Source organism: Varanus komodoensis, unplaced genomic scaffold (genome assembly GCF_004798865.1).
Source record: "Varanus komodoensis strain SLA01 unplaced genomic scaffold, ASM479886v1 scaffold5, whole genome shotgun sequence".
Taxonomy (NCBI): Eukaryota; Metazoa; Chordata; class Lepidosauria; order Squamata; family Varanidae; genus Varanus; species Varanus komodoensis.
This window is the reverse complement of record NW_025336087.1, coordinates 1,714,486-1,739,207: the sequence shown is the minus strand read 5'-3', so window position 1 is coordinate 1,739,207 and position 24,722 is coordinate 1,714,486. Positions and strand designations below refer to the sequence as shown.

General features: G+C 40.0%; 1 protein-coding gene across 1 annotated transcript in view; it reads left to right on the top strand.

Moving 5' to 3' along the window:
• HCN1 (hyperpolarization activated cyclic nucleotide gated potassium channel 1) overlaps nt 1-24,722 on the top strand; it is a 204,912-nt gene that overhangs the window by 155,687 nt on the left and 24,503 nt on the right. Inside the window, exons 5-6 of the mRNA XM_044446426.1 lie at nt 4,724-4,870; nt 19,764-20,004. Of these exons, the coding sequence (XP_044302361.1) occupies nt 4,724-4,870; nt 19,764-20,004 (388 nt within the window). The remainder of the gene's footprint in view (nt 1-4,723; nt 4,871-19,763; nt 20,005-24,722) is intronic.

The following is a 24,722-nucleotide window of genomic DNA, read 5'->3' as shown; positions in this document are numbered from 1 at the left end:
CTCAATAAACCACTATATGAAATGTTTCACTATTGTTCCTTTCAGCTGCGATGATTGAGAAATTAATTAAGTTTGAGGAAATTTTCTGAAGAAGTTAAACATTTTTTGTCTGGCATAAGCTTTTTATACAATCAAATGATGTGATCTAAATTCAGTGCATGAGGTCATTTTAATTTTCCCCATCCAGTAGATAGCACATACCTATAGCCAGTTTTTAGCACTTAAACTGGATTTATTTATTATATTCAGATTCCACCTTATTTCCTGCAAGGAACTCAAGGGACGGCACACAGTCTTTGACCTCTCCATTTTATCCTCGCAACAATCTTGTGAGGGACATCAGGCTGACAATAACAGGCCAAAGTTCCCAGTGAGCTTCATGGCCAAGTGGGGACCAGAACAAGGACTACAGAGTCCCACACTCTACTCACTACATCACACGGAGCATTACGTTATGGGATATTTTATTTTATTTTAATTTATTTAGTTAGTTATTTATTTAGGGAACTTCTATGCCGCCCCATTCGCCGAAGCCTCGGGGCAGCTCACAACCATAAATAAATAGAATCCTATAAAACAATATAAATTAAGTCAACCTGGCCAAAGAATAAAATAAATAATATTAACAATTAAAATACCTTAACTATGGATTATGTGAACATATTTTTCAGTTCTGTTCAGCAGCAACTGTCGCGTGCTTGCTGCTGTTCATGTGCTAAGCACATGGCAATCCTGTCTGATCAGGGAAAATTTCTAAATGAATCCACAGAGCTACATAGACAGAATAGGGTATGAACATGAAAATGAATGTTACCATGCAGGGTATTGAAAAGAGCAAGGTTTTTATGGCACTGCTGAAAATGACTGAAAAATGTAGAAGTGTAAGTTTGCTCTTTCACTACATATCTTTTTTATTTTTCTTCTTTGGACCAAGTAAACTCTGCTTCTTTTAGTGCACCTGTTCACAATGGTGCCAAACAGAACTGGAAAGGAATTCACACCACCTGTGCCATCACTGAAGCTGTCCCAGTGAAGTTGGTAGCTTCCTTTTCAGTATCAACACTTGCAAACACTTTGTGCATATTTGATAAAATGCTGAATGAGATAAAGGACATATTAGTGGCTGGGAGGCTGCATGATGACCCAGTAATTTGCTGGGTCCAATGTCCCCTCAGTCAAGACCTCTCTTGGTGTTCTTGACAAAACATTATATATTTTATTTATTTTATTTCAGAAGATTTCTATCCAACTTCCCATTTAAAATACATACAAAGTGGTCTACAAGAGAAAGTGATGATAAAATATTATATAACCAATCATTAAACCAGTAAAACTATGTTAAGAGCAATGTGATCTCATTGAAGAGGCCTGAGTAAACAGCCTTGGGTTCCTCACCAGAGGAAAGGAGGACCTAAATGTAATAATAAATAGCCTAAGGAGGCTGACCAGTGGGCAGTCAAGAATGCAAATGTCTCTGTGGCTTGCAGTTAAAGTAATCCATGCTAGGAACCTGCCTGATCTCAGGCAGAGAATAAATCCTGCCATGGGATTTACTCTAAATCAAAGTGTACCCTAAATCAAAGCCCTTCTGTATTAATCTACAAAGCCCTAATCTGTTTGGGTGAGGTTGCCTGAAGGTTCCTTTCTCCCCTATTTACTTGCAGACAGCCTAAGTTTATTCTCAGATGCCCTTCTTCAGATGCCTTCACCAAATAAAGCAAGCTGGGTAGCAACTGAGAAGGCTTTTTCAGTGGTGGCACCTGTTTGTGGAATGTACCTTCTAGCATTTGCACTATTCTATTCTTTTTTCCTTTTTTCCCTGGCATCTGGAGAAGGTCATTTTATTTCCCCAGGCTTTTTACCCCATCAGCGTTAACAAGGGTGTCACTGTCATTTTGATCTTTGCATTGCTTCTTGTTTTCATCTTCATGACAACTTTATTTTATTCTGTTTTAGACTTTTGATTTTATGAGTCTATTGTATTTTATACTTTTAAGCTTCATGTTGTAAACCACCCAGAAAGCTTCAGCAAATGACTGCTATGAAATGGAATCAATCAATCAATCAATCAATCAAAAGAAGAAGAACTTCTAAAGTGCTGTAGAAATACTACAGTTAGGGTGTAATCTTATGCTTGATGCTATAGGACTATGTAAACTGGCATACAATTGTGATTTAAAAATGTAAGAACTCTTATTCATAAAGAAAATGTATTCAAATTTCCTCCCAAGTAGGAGAGAGGAAAGCAACTGAGCAACAAGAAAACTAGTTGGCTAAAATGATCTGATCTGCAAGTATGTACACAGAAAAAGCCATAGTCAAGGTAGAATTATGTTATCATTTCAGTGCTAGACACTTTAATGTTATCTATACCTGTAGCAATCACTAATGAATTTGGAGAATACTGTAGCAGAGGGTGCTGGAAGAATTAACCAAGCAAAACTAAAGCCTATAAGTTGAAAGTACTATCATGTGTGATCTCACTGCCTATGTGTCATTGCACAAATTGAAGGAAATGCATATGATGGTTAGGCTGTGCTCTGCACTCCTCTGACATTTTCTCACTCAGAGTTTCAAAGTTCACTTGACAACTGAATGGTTAGAAATACATGCTTTAAGAGAAAATGGATGGTTGGAGAATCCTGAAATAATTCCAGGATTCAGGCTAACACTTAGCAGGGCTGGGGCGGGGCGGGGGTGGGGGGGAGGTAGGTTAGTTTGTTTAGTTACCATATAGTGTGTGTATCTTATATGTAGGGAGATCAGAGTCATGTTCAATTTAGGTACAGGGTTTTCCCTCCCTGGTAAATTACAGAATGGCCTTGAACAAAAGGGCTAAGCTGCTTTGTTTAAGCTACATAGCCTCAGAGGATGGAGAGAGGTTTTTTTAAAGGATTTTTTCACTGACCCTCAGTAAAACAATCAGGGAAGCACATGCAAATATAGGAAATTAGATTTAATATTTACAATAGTCTTTTGAGATTTGACTGCTTCTAGTAGAAGCACCTAAAATCCTTATATTAATAGTGGCTAATCTATAAAGCGGCATATGGCATTTTTGTGCAAATCAGTGTCCTCTTTTGTCATCTGTTTTGGAAAGGATTGTCTTCTTTGATGAACTTTAAGAAACCACTCTGCTCACATACTTGTGAGCTTCAAGCTGCTGAAACATCTACTACCTTGACTATACTAGCTACATTACCCACCAGCTCATTTCTGGGCTTCATAAAACACACCACTGGATACTTCTAAGTATTTAAACTACTTGGGTCCCAGTTATTTGATGGCCCACCAGCAATAAGAACCTGCACAGGCCTTAACATTGATATCTGAGGCCACCATTCTGGACCTGTTATTGAGACTGGCAGGCATTGATGACACAGCATTTTTGGTGGTAGCCCTTTGTTAATGAAAATATCCCTTCATCTTTTAAATGCCCCATAGAGATTTTTAATTTGAAATGTGTTTGAAGGAATATTTTGGGGCTCTATATTTAACTGTTACTATTTTAAGTTAACATTTTTTGTTGTCTGATTTTATATGCTGTTAATTGTTTCAAATGCTTCCAAGAGAAGAAAATAGATTGGGTTGATAGTTATAATTAAAATGAAATTATAATGCACTACTAATATTATGCTATAATAAGTTCTCTGTTTTTAATAACTTGCATGCCACCTTGGAATGGTTACTGCTGAAAGGCAGCATTAATAAACACTGAAATAAGTAAATATGAATGAAATCTTTTTAATTTATTTGCACATAAAAGTTGGGGTTTGGACTACTCAAATCACAGTGCAGTAAAATAAATAAGTGGTGGGCAAATAGATTTGTACAGGTGTTGGAAGGTTACAGATCCGTGTACAGGATACCTGGTGCCTATCTCATTCATGCAAAAGTTAAGTAGGCGAAAATGAGTCAGAATGAATCTCTTAGCTCTCTAATTGGTCAAGAGGCAGGGCTGTCAGTAAAAGCACAAAGGGCTTATGCAGAGGCAATTAACTAGAATGGAGTTGGAAAGGAATATAATGCCCTCTGTGGTATTGTGAAGGTCAAATGTTGGGAAACCAAGGAGGTGGTTCAGCTAATAATTCTAGAAATTCAAATATTGTGGTTAGTGCTGAATGACTGGATCAAATAGGACATTCATCGATGGATGATGTTATTGTTTTGTATTGTGTAGTGGTTCTGTAACTACGTGTGAATGTAAGAATATAAGACAATCCATGCTGGATCAGACCAGAGGCCCATCTAGTTCAGCAGTCTGTACACGCGGTAGCAGACCAGCTGCCCGGGATGGGTGCAAGGCCTCCTTCTGCCCAAGCTCAGCAACTGGTGTTCGCAGGCGGCCACCTCTGGGAATGCAGGTAGCATAGCAAGCGAGACTAGGAGCCACTGACAGCCTGCTCCTCCATGAACCTGTGCAGTCCACTTCTCTCCACTCAGAACATTGCTAAATGAAAATTGTAAACTGGATTATATAGCAAAAATATATAGTATTAGAGGGTGCTGGCAAAACTCCTTTTTCAGGTTATTTGCATACCACATGGAAGATTCTCAGCTGTGGAGAAACAACCTCAGTTATTATCTTTTCACTGCCTTTGCTATTAGCCATCGATTAGCTTCCTCTTCTTTTTTCACGGTGTTAGTAATTCATTGTATGTGGCTCATCACCTGGTTGTTGAGATATTTGCATTTACAATTTTTGCTTTTTTCCCTTTTTTAGTACAAACAAGTGGAACAGTACATGTCATTTCATAAGCTACCTGCCGATATGCGCCAGAAGATCCATGATTATTATGAGCACCGTTACCAAGGCAAGATCTTTGATGAGGAGAGCATTCTCAATGAGCTCAACGACCCACTTAGGGAGGTAAGGATTCAGCAAAGTTGCATGATCATCTGGGAAAGGTTATTCTTGCCAATCTGAGCCAGAGAGGAAGTTAGAAACATGCAGAGATCTCTTCTTTGAGATGGACGCAAGCTCAAGTCACAAGCTGTAGAGCTTACCAGCAGTACTGTGTACAGCTAATCAGCCAAGAGAGTGAATTTGTTTATGGGGACTGGTTAGGAATGTGCAAATCAGCATAACCCAAGCTCACCCAAGTGTTCCAGATTCCATCTGGAAGCTCGTTGTGATTCAAATCTGTATCATTTATGAGTATTCTTTGTTTCTTTTCCTTTCACATGAACATCTATGCATATTTATGTCTGTTTTTCCAAACATTTACATCAGTTGTGTGCATGTTTGAAATGTACACAGTCTTTTCCCATTAATTAAAGCATACGTGTGTGCATTTTCTAAAAGTACACATTTTTCATATGCTTGCCCCTGTTAAGCACACTTCTTTTGGTCAAGCTTGCAAAGTATGCAGACTTGGACGACAGATTGCATCTGAGAGTATATGCAGTCTAGAAACAACAAACTGGGTAGATACTGATTCAGAAATGAGCTGAAGTAAATTTCTGATATATATTTGGGTGTGGTCTGCTGACTGAGAATGCAGCTGAGCCCCTGATATTAATGGCTAGAAGGAGGTACGATGGCATGTTAGTGGAAGCCAGTATGGAAGATGGAGAACATCTAACCTGGTGCACAAACCGGACATTACAGGGATGCAAAGAATCCAGCTTCAGCTTTGCTGTTACATCCTTTCTTTCCCCCAGATTAACCCAGTGTAGCTCCCCACCCCCAGCCCGTGCACACATGAGAAAAGCAAGGATTCCAGTGGGCTAAAATTAAAATCTGTATTTATCCAGCAATTCATGGTCTTCACAGCCTGGACAAGGTCATTTCTCTCGGCATGTTAATTAACTAATGGCTGCCACAGAATAGATTCTTTGTTGACAAGCATATTCTATTAGCATTATTGAAATGTCATGCTCATTAATTTTAAGATCTAATATGCAGTGACAAATGCTAAAACTTCCATATCTAGGAGTGTTCAGTGCTATATTTTTGACCTTTTCAAAGTAAGTTTTCTGTTTATCAAATAGCAAACATTTATTGCTTCTGCACACGAAGAGACAAATCGTACTTTAGACAGTACCTAGAAAAATGCTCAGTATGCTAACAATCATTTCAAAGAAAACATTTTTAAAAGAACTCTAGCATAAAAATAAATGCTTTCTGCAAGAGGTGGGCAGCTGGAAATCTGAGCCATAGAATGGAAATTATTATGCAACATTACCCTGGGCAGGCCACAGTTGCTTTTACTGAAATTATATTGTGATTTCAGTTGTTTTCAATCTTTGTACTTAATGAAATCATTTTAAATGCCATTCTTCATCAAGCACTTCATTCGGTTTTTGAGTTGTGGCAAAGGTTTATGACAGTCAACAGCTATCTCTGTTGGGGAGTTTATGCCACTCTGTTGCAGAAAGGAAAAGCTAATCACAGGATCAAGGTATGAATGGTGGCAGAAGGCATGATTGATGGATAAATGAAGTTACTTGAGACCAGAGTCATACTTTAGAAGGTGATCTCTGATTGTTCTGACTGAGCACAGGAAACATTGCTTTCAAACAGTGGAGGGAGGGAATGAAATCATGACATAAGTATGCTCTTCGATTATAGGACCAACACCATAGGTAATGTAACTGCCCATATTTGCCATTACTTCCCTCTCGCCGCCTTTTCATTTCTCTAACTCCCAATGGCCACAGCTCTCAGGGTTGTTCACAGCAGTCCAAAGAATATATACAATCATCAAAATGGATGCAAGAAAAATAAAACGAAGTGCCATGTAAAATTCCAACACAGAGAATTTTAAAAAGTTTAAACAAGTAAAATCATTTCAGTAAAAATATAGACCTCTTAGAACAGCTGACATAAAAAGAAGATGGTGCCCTGTGGAACTGGAAAAGCAAACATGAAGGGGGAAATAGGTTGAATCTGTTTCAAGACTTCAACTTGTTCCACTTTTGGAAGCACACAACCAGGAAAAAGCAGCCTCCGTTATGCAGTTCTTCTGATCCATCTTCAGTGAAACGCTGCTAGCCAAGAAACTGCTGGAAGTTGCTCACTCTGCATGGATGGACTGGTTTTAAATTGATATTTTGAGTCGTTTAGCTGACCCTTAACCTGGCACTTTTCTCTTAGATTTATTTAGTGAATCAGATCATCATAATGCGCAAGCATATCCAAAACAAATGTCTAGACAAGGAGACATTTGGAAACAGGGGACACTTTGTTTGACTGGAAGTGCCAGAAAACAAAATATCCTCAGGTTTGTATTACCCCCTCTTCTTCACAGCAATTACTTTGATCAGCATAAAAGGCATTTCTTGGAACCTCTCAACATTGCTAAATCATGGTGAGCTGAGACCACACACAGGTATTTAATACTAAAATAATTGTATTAAAATCATAATGAGGAGATGTAGTCTTTAATGACAGACATTAGACAGTTTGCTGAAGCAAGATACAAGATCTGGTTTGTGTGACTGTGTGTGTGTGTGATTTTCTCGAACAGGTAACTGAATCCCTAGCAGTCTAGAAATAAAATGCAGCCACCTAAGTAGGCTAACTAGAGCAGGGAATTCTTATAGGATGCGTCTCTCTAAGGATGGGGATACACTGCAACATTTTGCTGCAGAGAGCTAGATTTGCTGTCTGTCTGTTTCCCTCCCTTCCTCCCTGTCCGTGTGTGTGTGTGAGAGAGAGAGAGATCAGCATAGCCATGCATGCATATGTATTACGCATATTAGCATGTATATTTATTTATCTATTCACTAAACATAGTAGCATTTTCTGGCAAGAATATCAACAGCACCCAAACCCCTGAAACTACAAATACCAATGGACCATGTTGAACTTTGCAGCAACATATTGATTTGACTCCTAGTGCTTGCCACAGGACACTGTCACTTAGAGAAGAGAGGAAAGGACAGTGACCCCATCCCTTGTGTTCCAGAACACACGTAATTATTCCCCAGCAGCATCATTATATCTGGCCAGCTCACTGATCGAATGGCCCAAGGCGTTCGGTATACGTCTCATCGCAAAGACTCTTTGCTCCATGGTATCCGTCCTATGGAGATAACACAGCTAGACTTAAAAGCTGCAAAACAAGCATGTCAGCAAGTGCTCTTTTTCAAACAAACCTTGTTTCCAGTATGATCCTTTACTGAATTGTGCCCCTTTTACAATCTGTTTTATGAAACGTAAAAAGGCACCTAAATCCATGTGCCATCCATCTTAGACACGCTAGGTAACCAGCGTTTCAGAATGTTCAGGCCAAAATATTTGGCATGCAAGAGGTAAAGTATATCTAACAGGTTGAATGATTCAGCTTCCACCTGTGTGAAATGGAAGCAATTTCAGCAATTTTTAAAATATTTCCCATAAACTAATGGTAGAAATTGTGTCTGCTTACTAAAACATTTCTAAGTAACTGTAACAATAAAACATAGAAAAGCACCACTACACTTAAAAGTAAATTTTTCATAAAAACCATTTAAAACATTCAGCCAAGGAGATGAAGACAGAGTCAATTGTTAACAGCGAAACATAAAGACCTGATGCATAACATGCTATAAAGTCTGCTGGATTTGAACAGCCTTTCTAAATTTCATACATTGAATGAATTGATACATTTCCATGTGCCATCCCATCAAGACTGTTATGGGGAAGATTTCAAATTGTATTTTCTGTTTCAAAATGAACAGAGGATGAGGACTGCTGGGAAAAAGAAAAAAAAAGAAAAATATTGCAGTCAACCTGACAAATTCTCAAGCTTGGTGTGTGCTGACAAGTCAGAATATCAGTCCAGACTGTGGATGGCTCAGTCAGCTAATGTGTGAAGCCAAATATTGACTGGAAATGCCCTATCAAATTATAACTACCTAAGTCTTTCCAAAAGATTTCTGATGATAGTGAAAGAGCTGATGCTCATGAAATAAATGTCTAAGTATCTATAACTGCATCGGTAGCAGTTTGTTGTTGGTAGATACAGTATATATATTCTGCATCTCCTTAAGACAGCTCAGGGTAGCTAACGACGACAACAACAAAAGGACATAGCCGGGTTGGAATCGGTGCAGCCCAGGGCCACGAGGATGGTGGCCGGGTTGCAGGGGATGCCGCATGAGGCGAGGCTGAAGGAACTGGGTCTCCTCAGCCTGGAGAAGAGGAGACTGCAGGGGGATCTGTTGGCGACATACTTGAGAGGGTGTCACACGGAGGTGGGTAGAGACCTGTTCTCCGCAGTGGAGGAGGGCAGGACATGTTCCAATGGAGCAAAGCTCAAGGAACCAAGGTTCAATTTGGATGCCAGGAAGTACTTCCTGACAGTTTGGGTATGGAGTGGACTTGCATGGGAGGTGGTTGAAGCCCCATTGGTGAGGGTGCTCAAGCATAGGCTGGACATGTACATGGTAGGCATGTCATGAGTGGAGCTGGCTGGAGCTGGGGGTCAGACTAGATGTCCTAGGAGACTCCTTCTGACTCGCTATGTTTCTCTATTTCTCTGTATATTCATAATGGCTGACAGCACACAACACAGATCATTGAGAGTAAATTAAGCCTTGATGGGCAGGTGTGTCAGAAATGGAAAAGGGAGCAAGGATATGACTTTGTACAAAGCAGGAAATCTTATTGAATTTTGGGTCATGTTAAACACCTGATGGGGATTAGGAATTTGTTGGGGTGTTGATGTTTTGAACTCTTATGTCCAGTCTCCATACGTGTAAATAAACCCCATATCACAGAAACATAGCAAGCCTCCAGTAAAGTCCTTCTAAGGAAACTGAACTCCAAATAAGTGTTGGAACCCCTGAAACTTCTCATGGCTTGGTAGTTGGACAAATGTGCATGTAGAAGTATATTCTATACGTACATGGTAAACTTACCAAAAGTTCACTTCAACAATGAACTGTTCCAGACTCGAATTTCTGTGAATAGAAGCATTGGATCCAACCTGATGAATTAAGCACAGTAAATTCATGAAAAAGTGTTCATAGAATATCCAGGTACTTAGACAAAAGAAATTTGACTTGAAGCAATTTAACTGGGTTTAGAATCAAGCCATGCCCCGAGAAAGTCTATTGATGGCCATTTCCCATGATAGCTAAATGTAACTTTGACATTTAGGGGAAATGTGTTCCTCAAGTGTGGAGGGCTGTTACCTGCATGGCCTCCGTATGGATAGAATTCCCAAATAAACTGGGTCATCACTATGGACCTAAAGCACCTTTCCCTGAATGAGTAGAGCTTTTGCTATCCAAGCAATATTTCAGCTCATGGTATTTGTAAATGCAGGGCTTTTTTTGTCATAGAACGCACCGGAACAGCGTTCCGGCACCTTTTTTTGATGAATTTTTCCATGTGATTGTGAATCGCTCTGTTGGGTGTAGCAGGTCGGCAGCAAAAAGCATTAAAATAGTGCCTGCGGGCTGCGTGTGTGTTGGCGCTGCTCGGGAGGGCGCTGTTCGGCTCGGGACGCTGCTCAGCTTGGGATCGGTCGTGTGGTCGCGCACTCAGTGCTTACTGCCGGCTGCGACCATTACGTTTGTGTGTGTGTAGAGTAACTGACCCCAAGAGGTGAGTTCAGGCACTTTTTTTTTTTTTTTTTACAAAAAAAGCACTGTGTAAATGTAATAGGGAAATACCTCTTGATCAGAATCTATCTATGGCATCTACTAGCATACAGGATAAAAACAACAGAAAGCATGCAAGAAAATAATCTATAAGAACACATTTCAGTAAAATCCATAAAAGCAGATATTGCCAATTAGAAATAGGGTATCCACTTTGAAAATGATGCTCCCCCTAGTTGAATTACAACATTAAGAAATGATGCCCCACCACCCAGCAAGGTATTCTTCACATCATTTGAGACAAAACTTTTATATGTAGGTTAACAGTAGCAGTGCAGATCAGATCAGTCTAGGGGAAAATTATAACCTGGTTGCCGCTTAAAGGTAGGATATGCCTGCAGTTGTGCAGTTCAAGTTGTAAAGCTGAGAGCAGCAGCAGCCTGGCAAACCTAGCTTGTGAGAAAGAGGTTAATACCCTTTCTGAGCCATTATTTAAAGTTCAGAGCTGGCCTATTTTTAGATAGTAGTGTGAGAAGATGTTGGCTGAAAATAGATACAGATCATGTCTCCTTGCAGAATATAGAACATTGGGACACTTCATTTTCAGAGAACATAATTGGTATTTGGGATATAACCTCCATCGTTTCAGCCTTTTGTGTGTTGGAAAAAGGAGCTTTGTTACAGAAGCTACACATATCTTGTGTGAGTATTCCTAAGAACACAGAGCACAACAATTATTATTACACTGTCCCTCCTCTCTTCCATTTCCAAGGAACCAAAGGCAGCATACTAGGTTCTTCTCCTCTTCACAATAACCCTGGGAGGTAGGTTAGAGTGAAAAAGTGACTGGCCCAAAGATAGTAGGCTGCAAGATTGAGTGAAGTCTGGAACCTAGATCTCTGAAGTCCCTGTCCAGCTACCACACTGGCTCTCAACCACAATGCCCCTCATCCCTGAACATTTGCCATGGTGGCCTAGAGCATCCCATCCCCTGCTCTCCCCTGGTGACTTTGGATGAGATGCAGTTCTAGAATTCCATTTTAGTATGAAGATATTCCCAGGTTCCCTTCTAGTTGACAGTGTTCTGGCATAGTTTCAGAGTCTGCCCAGCACCAGACTCTGTAGAATTACAGGTAATTAGAGAAAGAAATTACAGAATCTCCTACCACACAGGTCAAGTGTTTCACAACCTAGTGCCTCTTATCATTAATTAATTAATTAGATTGATAGCCCACCTGTCCTTTCTTCTTTGTTTAAGAACCCACAACCTTTTTACATCATTCTCTTCCTACTTTTCTCAGTCTTATCCCCACAAAAACCTTGTGAGGTAGGTTGGGCTGAGGGTCTGTGACTGGCCCAAAATTACCCTGGCTGCTCAGACCACCCGAGTCCAGCCCTGCACTCTGAACCACTTCACCACACTGGCTCTTAAGTGTGCCAGTCTGCTACTCCCATAATTCCTTTGGCCATACCAACCTAGAATGAATGCATTAATTCATTAATTCATTCATTAACCTGCAAATCTGTTTGCAGTTTAACACATTTGAAGTTTGCTAGGTTGGGTAAGGCTGGGATAGGACAACAGATAAAAATATATAATAGCTGGCAGTTTTGCCTGTAATGCCCTGTGGTATGTCATGCTGAGGCATCCTTTTAATTTTGGTTAATTTTACTCGGGTATCAGCAGATCTCCTTGGTCTGAACATGTGAGCATGGCTGATCCAGAACTTTTCACAGTATCTGGTTTTATCACTCGATTCATGCTGGTTTATTGGTTTAAGTAGGGTTTCCTGGCTGATCTCCCTGCAATCCCCTTCTTTGGCCAGAATTAGGTGGTGATGCATAAGCAGAATGCCTGCTAGACACCCTCAGGTCACTGGTTCAAAACCCACTGCAGACCCACAGTTTTACCAGTATGATTAAAGAGCAAATAGGTTTCTACAGTTAGCATGAAGCTGTAGTTGTGATCATTCTGTAAACCTCTGCTCCAATGCAGCATTTATCAAGCTCTGAAATTTTAAGCACACTCTATCTTCAGACTTTTGACATCTTCACATCAATCCTTTGGACAGTAAGTTCACAAGGTCTGCCATAAATCTGCTTTGGCTGAGACCAGGACAGGTTTATCCTTTCCACTGTAGAAAGATCGCATTTTGTTTGTTGGATGGTATATACATCTTTGGGTCGCAGGCTCATAGACTGGTCTTATAGAGGCTTCTCAAGTGCTATACAATCAACAGGAATTAAATTCATCCACAGAAGCGGTGATTAAGAGACATACTTGCTTGTAATAATTGAATCCACTGCTTGACTAAGATAGAGCAGTCTATTTCATATGGAAATCATCTGCAATTTATAATTAATTTATAAGGTGAAGGGAGAGAACCAGAATTGAAATGCTCTTCACTATTGAATGCATGCCAGGCTATAGGCCTGTATATTAGCCAGCCCAGGTTTTGCTTCATTTGAATTCTCCTTTTAGATGCTTAAAAAATGGAGAAAGAACAATGAATCTGCCAGTTGAGCATGGAAAGTGGAATTCACCACCTTCTGGAAGACAACAGAAAATTGGGGGAACAATAGCTAGGAAAGGCAAGTGGAGAAAGAACACATGGAAGGAAGGATGGTTTCTGAAAAATTCTATAGCCCATGAAATTTCACAGAAAATAATACATCAAAAATTGGCACCATACTAACTTACTAAATGGTACTACCAGTAGTACCACAATTCTTACAATACTTCAACTAAAGATTCACATGGACTAGTAAGTTCAGTGTCTGTTTTGTTCATTAATTTGGAATATAAGCTTCTTTTACTTACCTATATCTAAAGCACATAGGGTTTCCAGTTAAATCCAGTTAGGACACACATCTATGTACTATACCACATGTATTCCTTTTTTTTTGGCATTGCTCTTATGTAGCAAAAGTGTTGAATGTTTCTTAGCCAACTGTGAAATATTTCAATCATTATATTGATTTTCTTATAACATCCCAGTTTTTGTACTGAAGCACAGTGTGAAAATACATGGCGAGTGAAAGGAAGAGAGATAAGAGGATTATGTTGGGGGGGGGGGGAACCTCACCCTTAGGATGTCTACCCTAGTGGTGAGCAGGCAGTCCAGTTGTCCAGATGTTTAATTGCTTAAGTGATCCATGACACAAGGTTAGCCTTAAGCTTCTCATTATCAGTCTCTTCTGTCTGATAATCTTGACCAGTTGGAAACTAAAATATGAAAGATGGCAGAGCAGTTGCTAAAAGAAAGATGTGGTGGGGTGTGATGGCTGGAGTATTGGACTCTGGACTTGGGAGATCCAAGTTCTAGTCTGTGCTCAACCGTGACAATCACTGGTTGACTTTTGCCCAGTCACTCATTTGCAGCCTAACTTATATCACAGGGTTATTGTGAGGATGAATGGAGCAATCCAAGCCACCTTGGTTTCCTTGAGGGAGGAAAAAAGACAAGATAGAAGTGCAGTGTAATAATCATAACAATTATAATATTCTGAATTGACCTTGCTAGATAGGATGTACCTTATCTGAATCATCCAAGTACTAACCATCCTTATCAGAACTATCCTCACCATATTAATGGCAATCCCCCAAACTAATCACCCATTAGTTTCTATTTTTCTGCAGACCTCATGTTTCTTTCAACATTGAAATATTCTGAAATACATCACTACATTCATATGTCCCATGAAGTCCACAAGTACTGAAAATGATTGGATTTGATTCAACACATAGTGACACAGACTGCATGTTAGATGCCATTTCTGTGAGAAAAATGTTAGCTTTAGAAACAAATACTTTTTAAAAGTCGGGTCTCTTTATTGCACTACAGAATGAACATATATATTTAGTCTTCCGTACTAGATGAAATCTATGTACTAACTAGTGGAAAGGTCAATGGACCAAATAAACGCATTGACTGGCTTATTGATTGATACATCATGAATATGTTAACTGGGCTTTCAACTCAATTGTATTATAAAAAAAATGACAAGTTTTTCAAGTAACTACCGAGATAGCATTGACTAACGATAAAATACATAAAGCAAATTGTCTCTGACAGACAACTTAGATAATAGAGGCTTAATCAGTTCTCTCCTAATATCCCAACAGAAATTAAGATGTTCACTGCAGTTCCTAATTCCCCTGAAGCGCAAGGACAAGAAGTTTGCAGTAAAAAACTTTCATTAAATCTCTTCTCTAACATGGCATATACAGGATAATTTACTGAAAGATGTCCAAGTAGATTTATGCTACCATCATATAAGAACAGCATGATTCTAATTCTGCTTTCTAGAAATAGTAATTTTGATATTTCTAATTCTGAATAATAACTCTAAAGAATATTAGCTAAATGTATATAGTATTTAGTCTTCACTGTGTATGAAGTACCTTGTAGGATAGAAACAATGTGATTCTAAAGCAACTGATCCCAACCCGGTACCATTTAGATGTCTGGATCTCCAGTTTCCATCAGTCCCAGCCAGTAGGGCCACAGTGAAGAATGCTGGATTCTAAATCATGTAGTCCAAGACACCCATGGGCACATGGTTGAGGAAGCTTCTTCTCAAATATACTATTTAAGGAAAATTTCTAGTAAATTACAGCTGGATGAACTATATAGACTTGAAGATTTCGTTTATATATAAGATTACATGTTAGAAAGTAGTGTAATGTAATTTTAATAGAAAGGGACCTTACAAACGTAATGCAACAAATGCCAGCAGGACAGCAAAGTGCAAGGTCCTTATCAGGATGATGTGATGCCATCAGATTTTATACAGCCCTCTGAATGTAATAGAGAGAAAAATATCAAGTGCAGCAGGAGTGGTTAACTGTGAAGAGCTCTTGGCAGAAAAAAAAAGTAATGCATAAGGTGTCAACCTAGCTCTAGTTCCTGGACATACTGTTCTGTACATTTCCTGTAATAGTCTATTCCTATCTGCCAAGACTGATTCCTTCTATTTCATGGTGTTTATCTTATTTTTATTTTACTGCTTCCATTCTGATACTTATTTTCTATATATGTATTGCATATATTTTTATACTGGCTTTCTGTAAGATCCACCAAGGGTAGTCAGTGTAGAGCAGCTCAAATGTTGATAAATTTCCCTTGCTTATAAAGAGGATTTCTGGTGCATTCTCTAATGTGACCTTCTCCAACCTGGCTGAGGATTATGGGAACTCAAGGCCATCGAGTTGGGGAGAGTTGCTGTAACGCTTTTAATCCCAAGAAATAATATTTCTTACCCTCAATTTTCCAAGTTCCTCCCACAAAGCGTTGCCCTCTTCTTAAACTGGGGTGAATTTTAGTTTGTGATGAAGTATGAAGCAAGGATTTTATACAGAGTTCATAGCATTTGGTGAGGGAAGTCTTCTCCCTAGGAGCTGGGGACGTAGCACCAAATGCAAAGAACCCCATGTTGCATGTCCTTTTCTTCCACCCTTCCTGTTCTTGGGCTTGCTCCGACTCATGCTTTTTTCACTCAGGACCTATCCTTCCCCCCATTGGTGGTTGTAATTCCTCAAAGTCACAAACTCTACACCCTGTCCTGCCCTCTTGTAATTTAGCTGCAGTTACATATTTTGCTGCTTTTCACCTTCTCTACCACCTGGCATGGTGTCACTCTGTATCGCACTTGGTGTCAGCTGTGGGCAAAGTTAGAGGGCGGAAGAGAGATTGCCGCTGCTTCTACATTTTCCAAACCAGCCTCTCTCCTCTCAGTTTCTCTGCACATGCTGTGGGTCCTGGGAGTGGGAAGAAGTTGGTGGTACTGGCTGGTTACCAGGCTGAGCCAAACAGTACTTACCCAGCTGTCATGAGAGGCAGTGGATGGAGAGTGGGCCCAGCGCTCTCCTGGCCTGACTCTCCCGGCCTCACTATCTGTAAAGCGAGAGAAAAGATGCTCCATCCTCCAAGGTTAGGAGTGTGAAGTAGATAGAAGGGCATGTTAATGATGAAACATAAAGGTATTGGCCTTCATAGATGACATTTTTAAAAGACATTTTAATATCCATTAGTCACTGCATAAACCTCCAGTTATATTAATTTAATGCAATTTTATCAGGTGTTATATTATCTTATGCCATTCTTTCATTGCTTTATAATTGTATTTTAATTGTCTCATGTAATCCACACAGAGAAGCCATGGGTGAAATAGGTGGTATATAAATGTTTTAAATAAATAAATTTCCCAGTGTTCAGGAAATACATTAAGCAGTAAAGGGATTCTACCTGAATTTGTAATGGCCCTCTCTTTCCATGTTTTGGAGAATTCACAAAGAAAGCTCAAGCTCCGAGTTTCCTAAAATCTCAGGCCCTGTAGGAATCTCTCACAGCCCTTAATTATTCCAGCTCCCACAGTCCTTAACTATTCCAACTCCCAGTTCTCTTCTTCCCTTCTGCCTTTCCGTGGATTGCTATGTGCAGACAAGGAGAAGGAATCTGTGAGAAGGCTGGCATAGTACTTAGGGTTTGCCAGTGCTGCAAATGTGACACCCTTGCCAGTAACCAAAAAAAAAATGTTTCTGTTGAGTATCCTTGGGGACCCTCCATCACCATCAGGAATGCTGGAATCTGTACTTGGAATTCTTCCTGGCTGAATGGACTCAATGGGTTTTAGAGCCCTGAGGACGTGGCAGAAGCTTTTCAGACACTCTGTGAACAGGGCCGTGCTCAGCAGCTCTTAGCAGCAAAGCTTGCAGCCCAGCCACAGTTCTGTATGGTGTCACACAGTCTCCTGTGTGCTGCTGTCTCCAGAAATGCTACTGACTGAAAGCTTCTGTACTAAAAGCCCTTAGTGCTGCGCAAGCACATGGGGCATATGTAGGATAAAAGCAAACAAACAACCAACCAGAAATAAGATGTCTTGGGCACTTCTTACTAAAAATGAAAATGGAACCCCTGCTCCAAAGAGAAAGTTTTTCAGAACTTCCCCTTTCCCCAGCCTCATCATTGGAGCTTTCATTCCTCCCCTCCACCAAATGATCTGAACAAAATGACAGGCTCAAAAATCATTGCCAAAGCACTTCTTCTCGCTTTTCATACCATTATGCCTCTTTAGCTCCAACCAGTAGGCAAAAGGCCTAAAATGACTGAAATCCCAGAGCTTCCACTTAGCTAGTGTGTGGGTTGCAGGCATCATCACATATTAATCACTCCCAGACTACTTTTATCTACAAACTAGGAAAAGCAGAAGTAATCTCCGCTGCTTGTTCATGGCTTTAAAAACAGAGCTTTCAGAGGTGATGAAATTCCATTGGGGCTTACTGCTTCTTTTCTGAGCAAGTTGCTTGCTCTGGTCAGCAGGCAGATTTTTTGCAAAAGAAGACCCTCATGAACAGAATCAGTTATTGAATTACTCGTGCTGGACACAATCCTTGAGGCACATGTGTGCACATTTCAATTAAATGCATGTTCTCTTACACAGCATTCATCCATTCTAGTTTGTCATACACAGGAAAATTCACCCCAGACTGCTTGCAGTGTTTCCACTTAAGCTTTCACCAAATTTGTTAAGCACAGTGTTTTTCAAACCATGTTTGGGACTATGCTGGGATTCTTTGTAACTTTTTCAGAAGCTTCCTGAAATAAGAAGGAAGCTAAGGGCAAGCGTTTCCCTGAAAGACAACTGGCGACGACATGTAGTTATACAGCTGCAATGTCTTGCTCTCAGTTCATCTGAGGCTGCACCCAGCCATCTGAGGCTGAACTGAATGGATTGTATACCACAGAACATGTCCCAGAATCCTTTATGGCTCTCTGAGGGCTTCCTTCCAGGATGAGAAGTTCAGAGCAGCAGACGAGTCAGTGTGAATAGTTTTCTTTAATGGCAAATAGTTTGTGACTCCCTCCCCACCTTTTTTTCTTTTGCACTTGCATAGCTTTTACATTTCAGTGGCTCAACCTCTTCTAGTACTTCCCTCTCACTTTTTAAAATGGATGCACACTAGTCCTGTCTTTTTCATGCTAGCAGAGAGCCCTTGAATGCTTTCAGCCGTCAGGAGACCTGTGCTGGTGCACCAAGGAGCTTTACAGCAAAAACTTAAGTCAAGAGTGGGGGAATGGTCTCTGGTTTTGTTTTGCTTGAGCTAGCTTCAGCCTGTGTTGGGGAGGGGTAGAAATTCAGGGGTCAAAGATCGTTTACTGTTGCTGTGTGTATGCCCGCATGTGCACACACACAGACAAAGAACTTTTTTAGCTCAGCCCTAAGTACTCAGAGGTTGGTTCCACTGAGTTCCATAGGTTCCCGCTCAAGTAAGTTTGCTTAGGCTTGCACACCTTTATTTTAATAAATTCTTTGCATGGTATCATTGTCCACCACCAAGCAAGTTCTGCTTGTTGCTAATCACTGTGTTTGCAGAAATAGTTTATTTGTTGTCTCCAACAATTAGGACACGATATATGTTTTGATTGAACACCTGCCAGTATTATGGGGAGTTTTCCCAAATATCTTGCCTGTTTTTTTTTTTTTTTTTTGCTCTTACATACTCAATCCCCCACTCTCTTTTTGTAACAAGTTCTACAAAGCAAGGACCATTAAGGTAAAATTTCTTGAAAAATCCTAGCACGGTGTCCATATCCAGGGCAGAGTGGGGAGATGACACCTGAGTCGGAATCAAAATTTTGCTTTGCGGTATTCAAAGCAGTGCCGACACATTGCAGTATAGCCTTTCTGTGAAGGTTTCTCTGCTAGGTTACAGTGTATGCATAGTTTTAAGTTATTAAATGGCTAAACCAGCTCAGTTTGTGTTGTGATATGAATCAATCTGGTTTGCACTTCCCAAATGTGGACCAGAATACACTGTTTCTTCAGTATTCATACATGTCTGAATTTTGCAATGCAGTTTTCTAATCAAACAACACATACTAGAATGTGTGCACTGGTAAATTTGCACTACAAAGGCATACATTAAGGAAAATGGCTTAAAAAGGCATATATTAGGGAAATGCATAAAAAGTTGTATGCATATGAAAATGCTGGTGAAAATGTGTACACATTTTAATTCAGCCTTTTAAAAAAATCACACAACTATATACAGAAATGGAATGGAACAAACCTGTCATTTTAAAAATGCGATGATTGTGGGAGGTGAAAAAGTGGATTCATCCATCCCTAAGCTAGTCTTGCTCTGTGGTTCTGTACCTCAAGGCTTTTCTGTTTTAATTCTTTCCACCTTTATAATACCTCCAATTATCTTCTTCTAAATTCAGGAGATCGTCAACTTTAACTGCCGCAAGCTGGTTGCCACAATGCCTCTGTTCGCAAATGCTGACCCGAATTTCGTGACGGCCATGCTGAGCAAGCTGCGCTTTGAGGTGTTCCAACCTGGAGATTACATTATCCGCGAAGGGGCTGTGGGGAAAAAGATGTACTTTATTCAGCATGGGGTTGCTGGTGTTATCACTAAATCCAGTAAAGAGATGAAGTTGACAGATGGCTCCTACTTCGGAGGTGAGTAGAAATGCATGATACGATACATATGGAGAGAACAAATGTGGATTAGCTACTCGATACTGGATTCAGGAAGGTGATGAAGACAAGATAGTACATCTGCATGTTTCTATTGGATCTGACGGCAGATACAGCAGCTGTAACACTTTTCATCCGAGAGCTTGGCAATTTTCAAAATGCCAAGCAGACCAGGACTGTATCCCTATCCATCACCAGGTTCCGTTATTCATCCCATACCTCTATAGGCCCTGCTGGCAGCCTTTTCCTTAAGGCCAGTTCACACATACATGTAGATCCCTCATCATTGGGTGGTGTGGAAATAATATTTCTTCATCATGGATGTGCCATTTCAGAAAGGTGTAAACCACCTTCCCATAAAGGCATTATATTAGATTCCAGCTTAGTTATGCTTCACATTGATGCATTGCAATCAATGGGGAAAGTTAGCAATGCTTAAAGTAAGTCTGTGTGTGGCTGGATGGTGCAGCCATTAATATATGAATGCGTGTGTGTGAACTTATCCCTAAATCACTGGAATGTAGCCATTTTATCCTTGAGGGCTGCAGTGCTGGCTCAGAAAGCACACATATACATGCACATCTGAGAAAACACCAGCCTGTGACATCTATTTATTTATTTTATTATTACATGTCTATGCTGCACCCGCAGCTGGTAAGATTCTCTGGGCAGCTTGCAATTGATAATAACAGCAATCGCAGGTAAAATTGAATTAAAACAATGAAACAACTATAATAATGCAAGGATTGAAAAATTATCAGAATCAAATCAAAATTAAACTAAACATTAAAGCATCTAACGAAAGCATTAAAAGCTGTTAAAAATATAACATACAATCTGGCATTTAAAATTCACATAGGCAGCAGCGAGGACAGATAAAACATGTTAAAACCAATCAATTACCAAAACATCCTATGAAGTTTCTTTTTAAATCACTTGGCATCAAAAAAAGAGTGACACATCTCCTTAGGAAGCAAGTTCCAAAGGCAGGGTGCCTCTACAGAGAAAAAGACCTTCTGGCCATTTCCCACCTCAACATGGACACACACTGTGATGGCTTTGTCCCCCTCAGTCATCCCATTGCAGACCACTCCTTCCTTGCTGATCAGAGCAATGGGAAGATCGCATCAGTCTTGGGATATTGGAGGAGGAAAGAAGAGGTGACTTCTCCTAGAAGGGGACACACAGTCAAGAATTGGTGTGCCTACCCTAACCCTAAACCAAGCCAGTATGTTTCATTATGCTGCTGCTCATAGGCAGTCACAGAGTGCAAGAATATTGACCCTGTAGAAGAAAGGACATCAGAACCTTCTTTGGTACCACAGTCCTTCTTTGTGTGCAGCAAACATATTTGGGTCTGTCACAGACCCTCAACCCAGCCTTCCTGAGAAATGGAGTGACTGAGAACTATGTAATCCAGCTTGGATTCCTTGCAAGAAGAATAAGAGGCAGGATATAAATGCAATGCTGTAATACTACTACTACTAATAATAATAGTAATGGACATTCAGATACATAAGCAGTCTGAGCACAACACCCAGGACAGTCAGTCTTGTAATTCCCAGGAGCAATGAAGACGCATGCCACAATGGGTGCATGGAAATTTCCTTCCTTTATCTCCCAACTTGCCGGTTATCTCTCCTGAGAAAAGCAATATTGCAATAACTTATCCTTCAGTTTGATCATACTTATGATTAATAACAAATAAATATTTTATATACTGTAGAAAAGACAAGGTGCACAAAGGGCCAATTAGCATAATATCATTTTATATGGAAATAGCTTTTTCATCTTTGAGTACTTTCATTTTATTAAACCTTAGAGAGATAGGATCGCAATTTCCCATCAAGTTTCTTAGCTATTTGTGTCAAGACATTTTAATAGCTTCTAACCAAGGGAATGGAACATTATAACTGACAGTCTTCCACCTCCCAGCACTATCCACTAAGCCCAATTTCAGAAATAAATTGAGTAAGTGTGCTTTTAATTTTTAACTCATGCTCGACTAGCTTATACTGTAAAACATTCTGGTAATTATAGTATAACTTCCTGCACAGTAATCTACAGAAATGAATGGGCACTGTGTAAAATTACAACTATACTAACTTCTCTCTCCACTTTCATGAATGTTTGAATTTTCTGACACTGTTTCCATTAGTCACTCAGCTATGTCTGTTTCTGTTTATGCCAAACATGTATTCTTATATATGCTTGCAAGTGATCGATGATTTCACTCCATGTGGATTCATCCCATTATAGATTTCACATCACTGATAGCTTTCATAGGTTTTCATCATTTGTGCTGGAATATCTGGAAGACTTAAGGACTTTATTTGTCATATAAATGTATCTTTGCTTTGTTACAAAACCAGGATTTCCTGGTTTATCATGTTCAAATATGTGTATATAAAAGATAGATATTAATTTGAGGCCAGTGAATGAATTCAGCTCTCATGTTTATAAGAGGATTGGAGTAGGCAACTTTTAGGATAGTGTATCTTAGACAGCCAAACTTCCCATTATCCCGCATCATTAGTGATGCTGGTTAGGACAGGTGGTGGCTATAGACCAAATCATGCAGAGGGCCGTAGGCTCTGCCAACCCCTGCTATTTGCTTTTGGTATGTGCCATTAGGACAGGATACCCTTGTTTGTCTTTCTTTCAGTCCAGGGTGCTCACAAAGCTCTCCTCCAGCACCATGTTTCAGATGCATCAGTCTTCTCCATCTTGGCTTTCTTCACTGTCCAGCTTTCACAGCCATACACAATGATTAGGAATACAGTGGTGTGAATGTTCCTCGCCTTGTCCTCCAGTGAAACATAATTTGCATTTGATGATCTTTTCTAGTTCCCTCATAGCTACCCTTCCAAGTCTCAGTCTTCCTTGAATTTCTTGGCTGCAGTCTCCCTTTGAATTGATGACTGAGTCAAGGTACACAAAAGCTTTCACAGATTCAGTTACATCATTCTTAACAGTAATATTCTGTAATTCTTCTATAGGTTTTTGCTCTTAATGATAAGCTGCAGCTTTGCTTTTGCAATGTTTTCTTTCATTTACATCAAGAGTTATTTCAAGTCATTGCTGCTTTCTGCCAGTAGTAAGAGATCGTCTGCTTATTTTCAACTACTGATGTGTCTTCCACCAATTTTATCTCCTTCCTCTCATCCTAATCCAGTTTTCCTTATGATACACTCTGCATACAGATGGAACAGACAGGGAGATGAAATAGAGCCTTGTCTGATGACTTTCCCTACAGGAAACCATTCTGCTTCTCCATAGTATGTCCTCACAGAAGCTTCTTGTCCAAGAAAATCAAATGTCTAGGTACTCCCATTTCTTTCAGAACCATCCAGAGATCACCCCTGTTATGTGTGATGATAAAGGCATCTAACAGTAATATGTCAAACTAAGACTTAATCGTAGATAAAGGTCCATCTTCATAAAGCCGTATTCTATGAGTTGACCTCATGCTGGGCTAGACCAGGCATGTGGTGTAATGGGCACAACCAATGGTGCACCCCTAATCAGTGTATAGGCCCTGGTCAGATATGCAGTGCATGGGGAGATGGCAGCTATCCTCAACAGATTCAAGTGTGTTTGTATGTCTCACTATATTTCATTTCATTTTCAATTTCATTTTTCAATTTATATCCTGCCTTTTCCCTACAAAGGGCTCAAGGCAGCTTACATCTCCTCCTCCATCTTATCCCCACAACAACAACCCTGTGAGGTAGGTTGGGCTGAGAGTCTGTGACTGGCCCAAAGTCACCCAGTTGGCTCCATGGCTGAGCGGAGACTAGAACCCAGATCGTCTGAGTCCCAGTCCCATGCTCTTAACCACTACACCACACTGGCTTTCAGTGGTCCAGCTTTTCCCAAGTCACATAAAAATACACATATTCCAGAGATGCGTGTAATTGGGAGCCATTTGTGCCCAACTGGGAGTATGGATTTATGCAACTCTGAATTTGTGCAGATCAATTTCAATAATTAAAACAGGTCAAAAATAATTTTTTGCAAAATCCAGTAGTATCAGTGGAACAATAGTATCAGTGGAACATTCTCAATGTTTCACCTGAGAATCTGCAAAATATATATGGAATGGATTTTACAGAGTCCATACTTAGTAAGGCAAGAGTGGGTTATTTTATCAGAAAGCTGAATTAATACTTACTCCATCTCCTGGATTTCTTTTCCACTGCATTTGTTAATTAGCATAGCATAGTTTGCATGATTGTGCCATCATCTGTGATTGTGTCTGCCTGTTCTGTAAGAGTTATAGAGACAGAAACTCAAATTTTGCACCACAAATATGGCTGATTGTACAGGAACTGCACAGAGGTAAGCACTGAAAGAGTTTTGCCTTGATGAACAAAACTGTCAGTTCCACTTTTTCCTACTTCTGATCGTTCCATTTCCCCATTCCAGAGGTCAGCCAAGAGTCTAAATCAAAATGGATAGGAGCAATTTTTTAAAATATTTTGAAAAAATGGTCACAGCAGTCCATTCAACAAAATGGCAAAATATGGCTTGCTGAAATCTTCAAAATAAGTGACAAAATCATTGCGTACAATGGGAAGAGAAAGCAGGAAAGCCCAAATGTTGAGCTTGCTTGTATGCATAATGCCAAATCGCCAGAGAGCCAGTGTAGTGTGGTGGTTAAAATGTTGAACAGGGATCTTGGGAGATGCAGGTTCTGT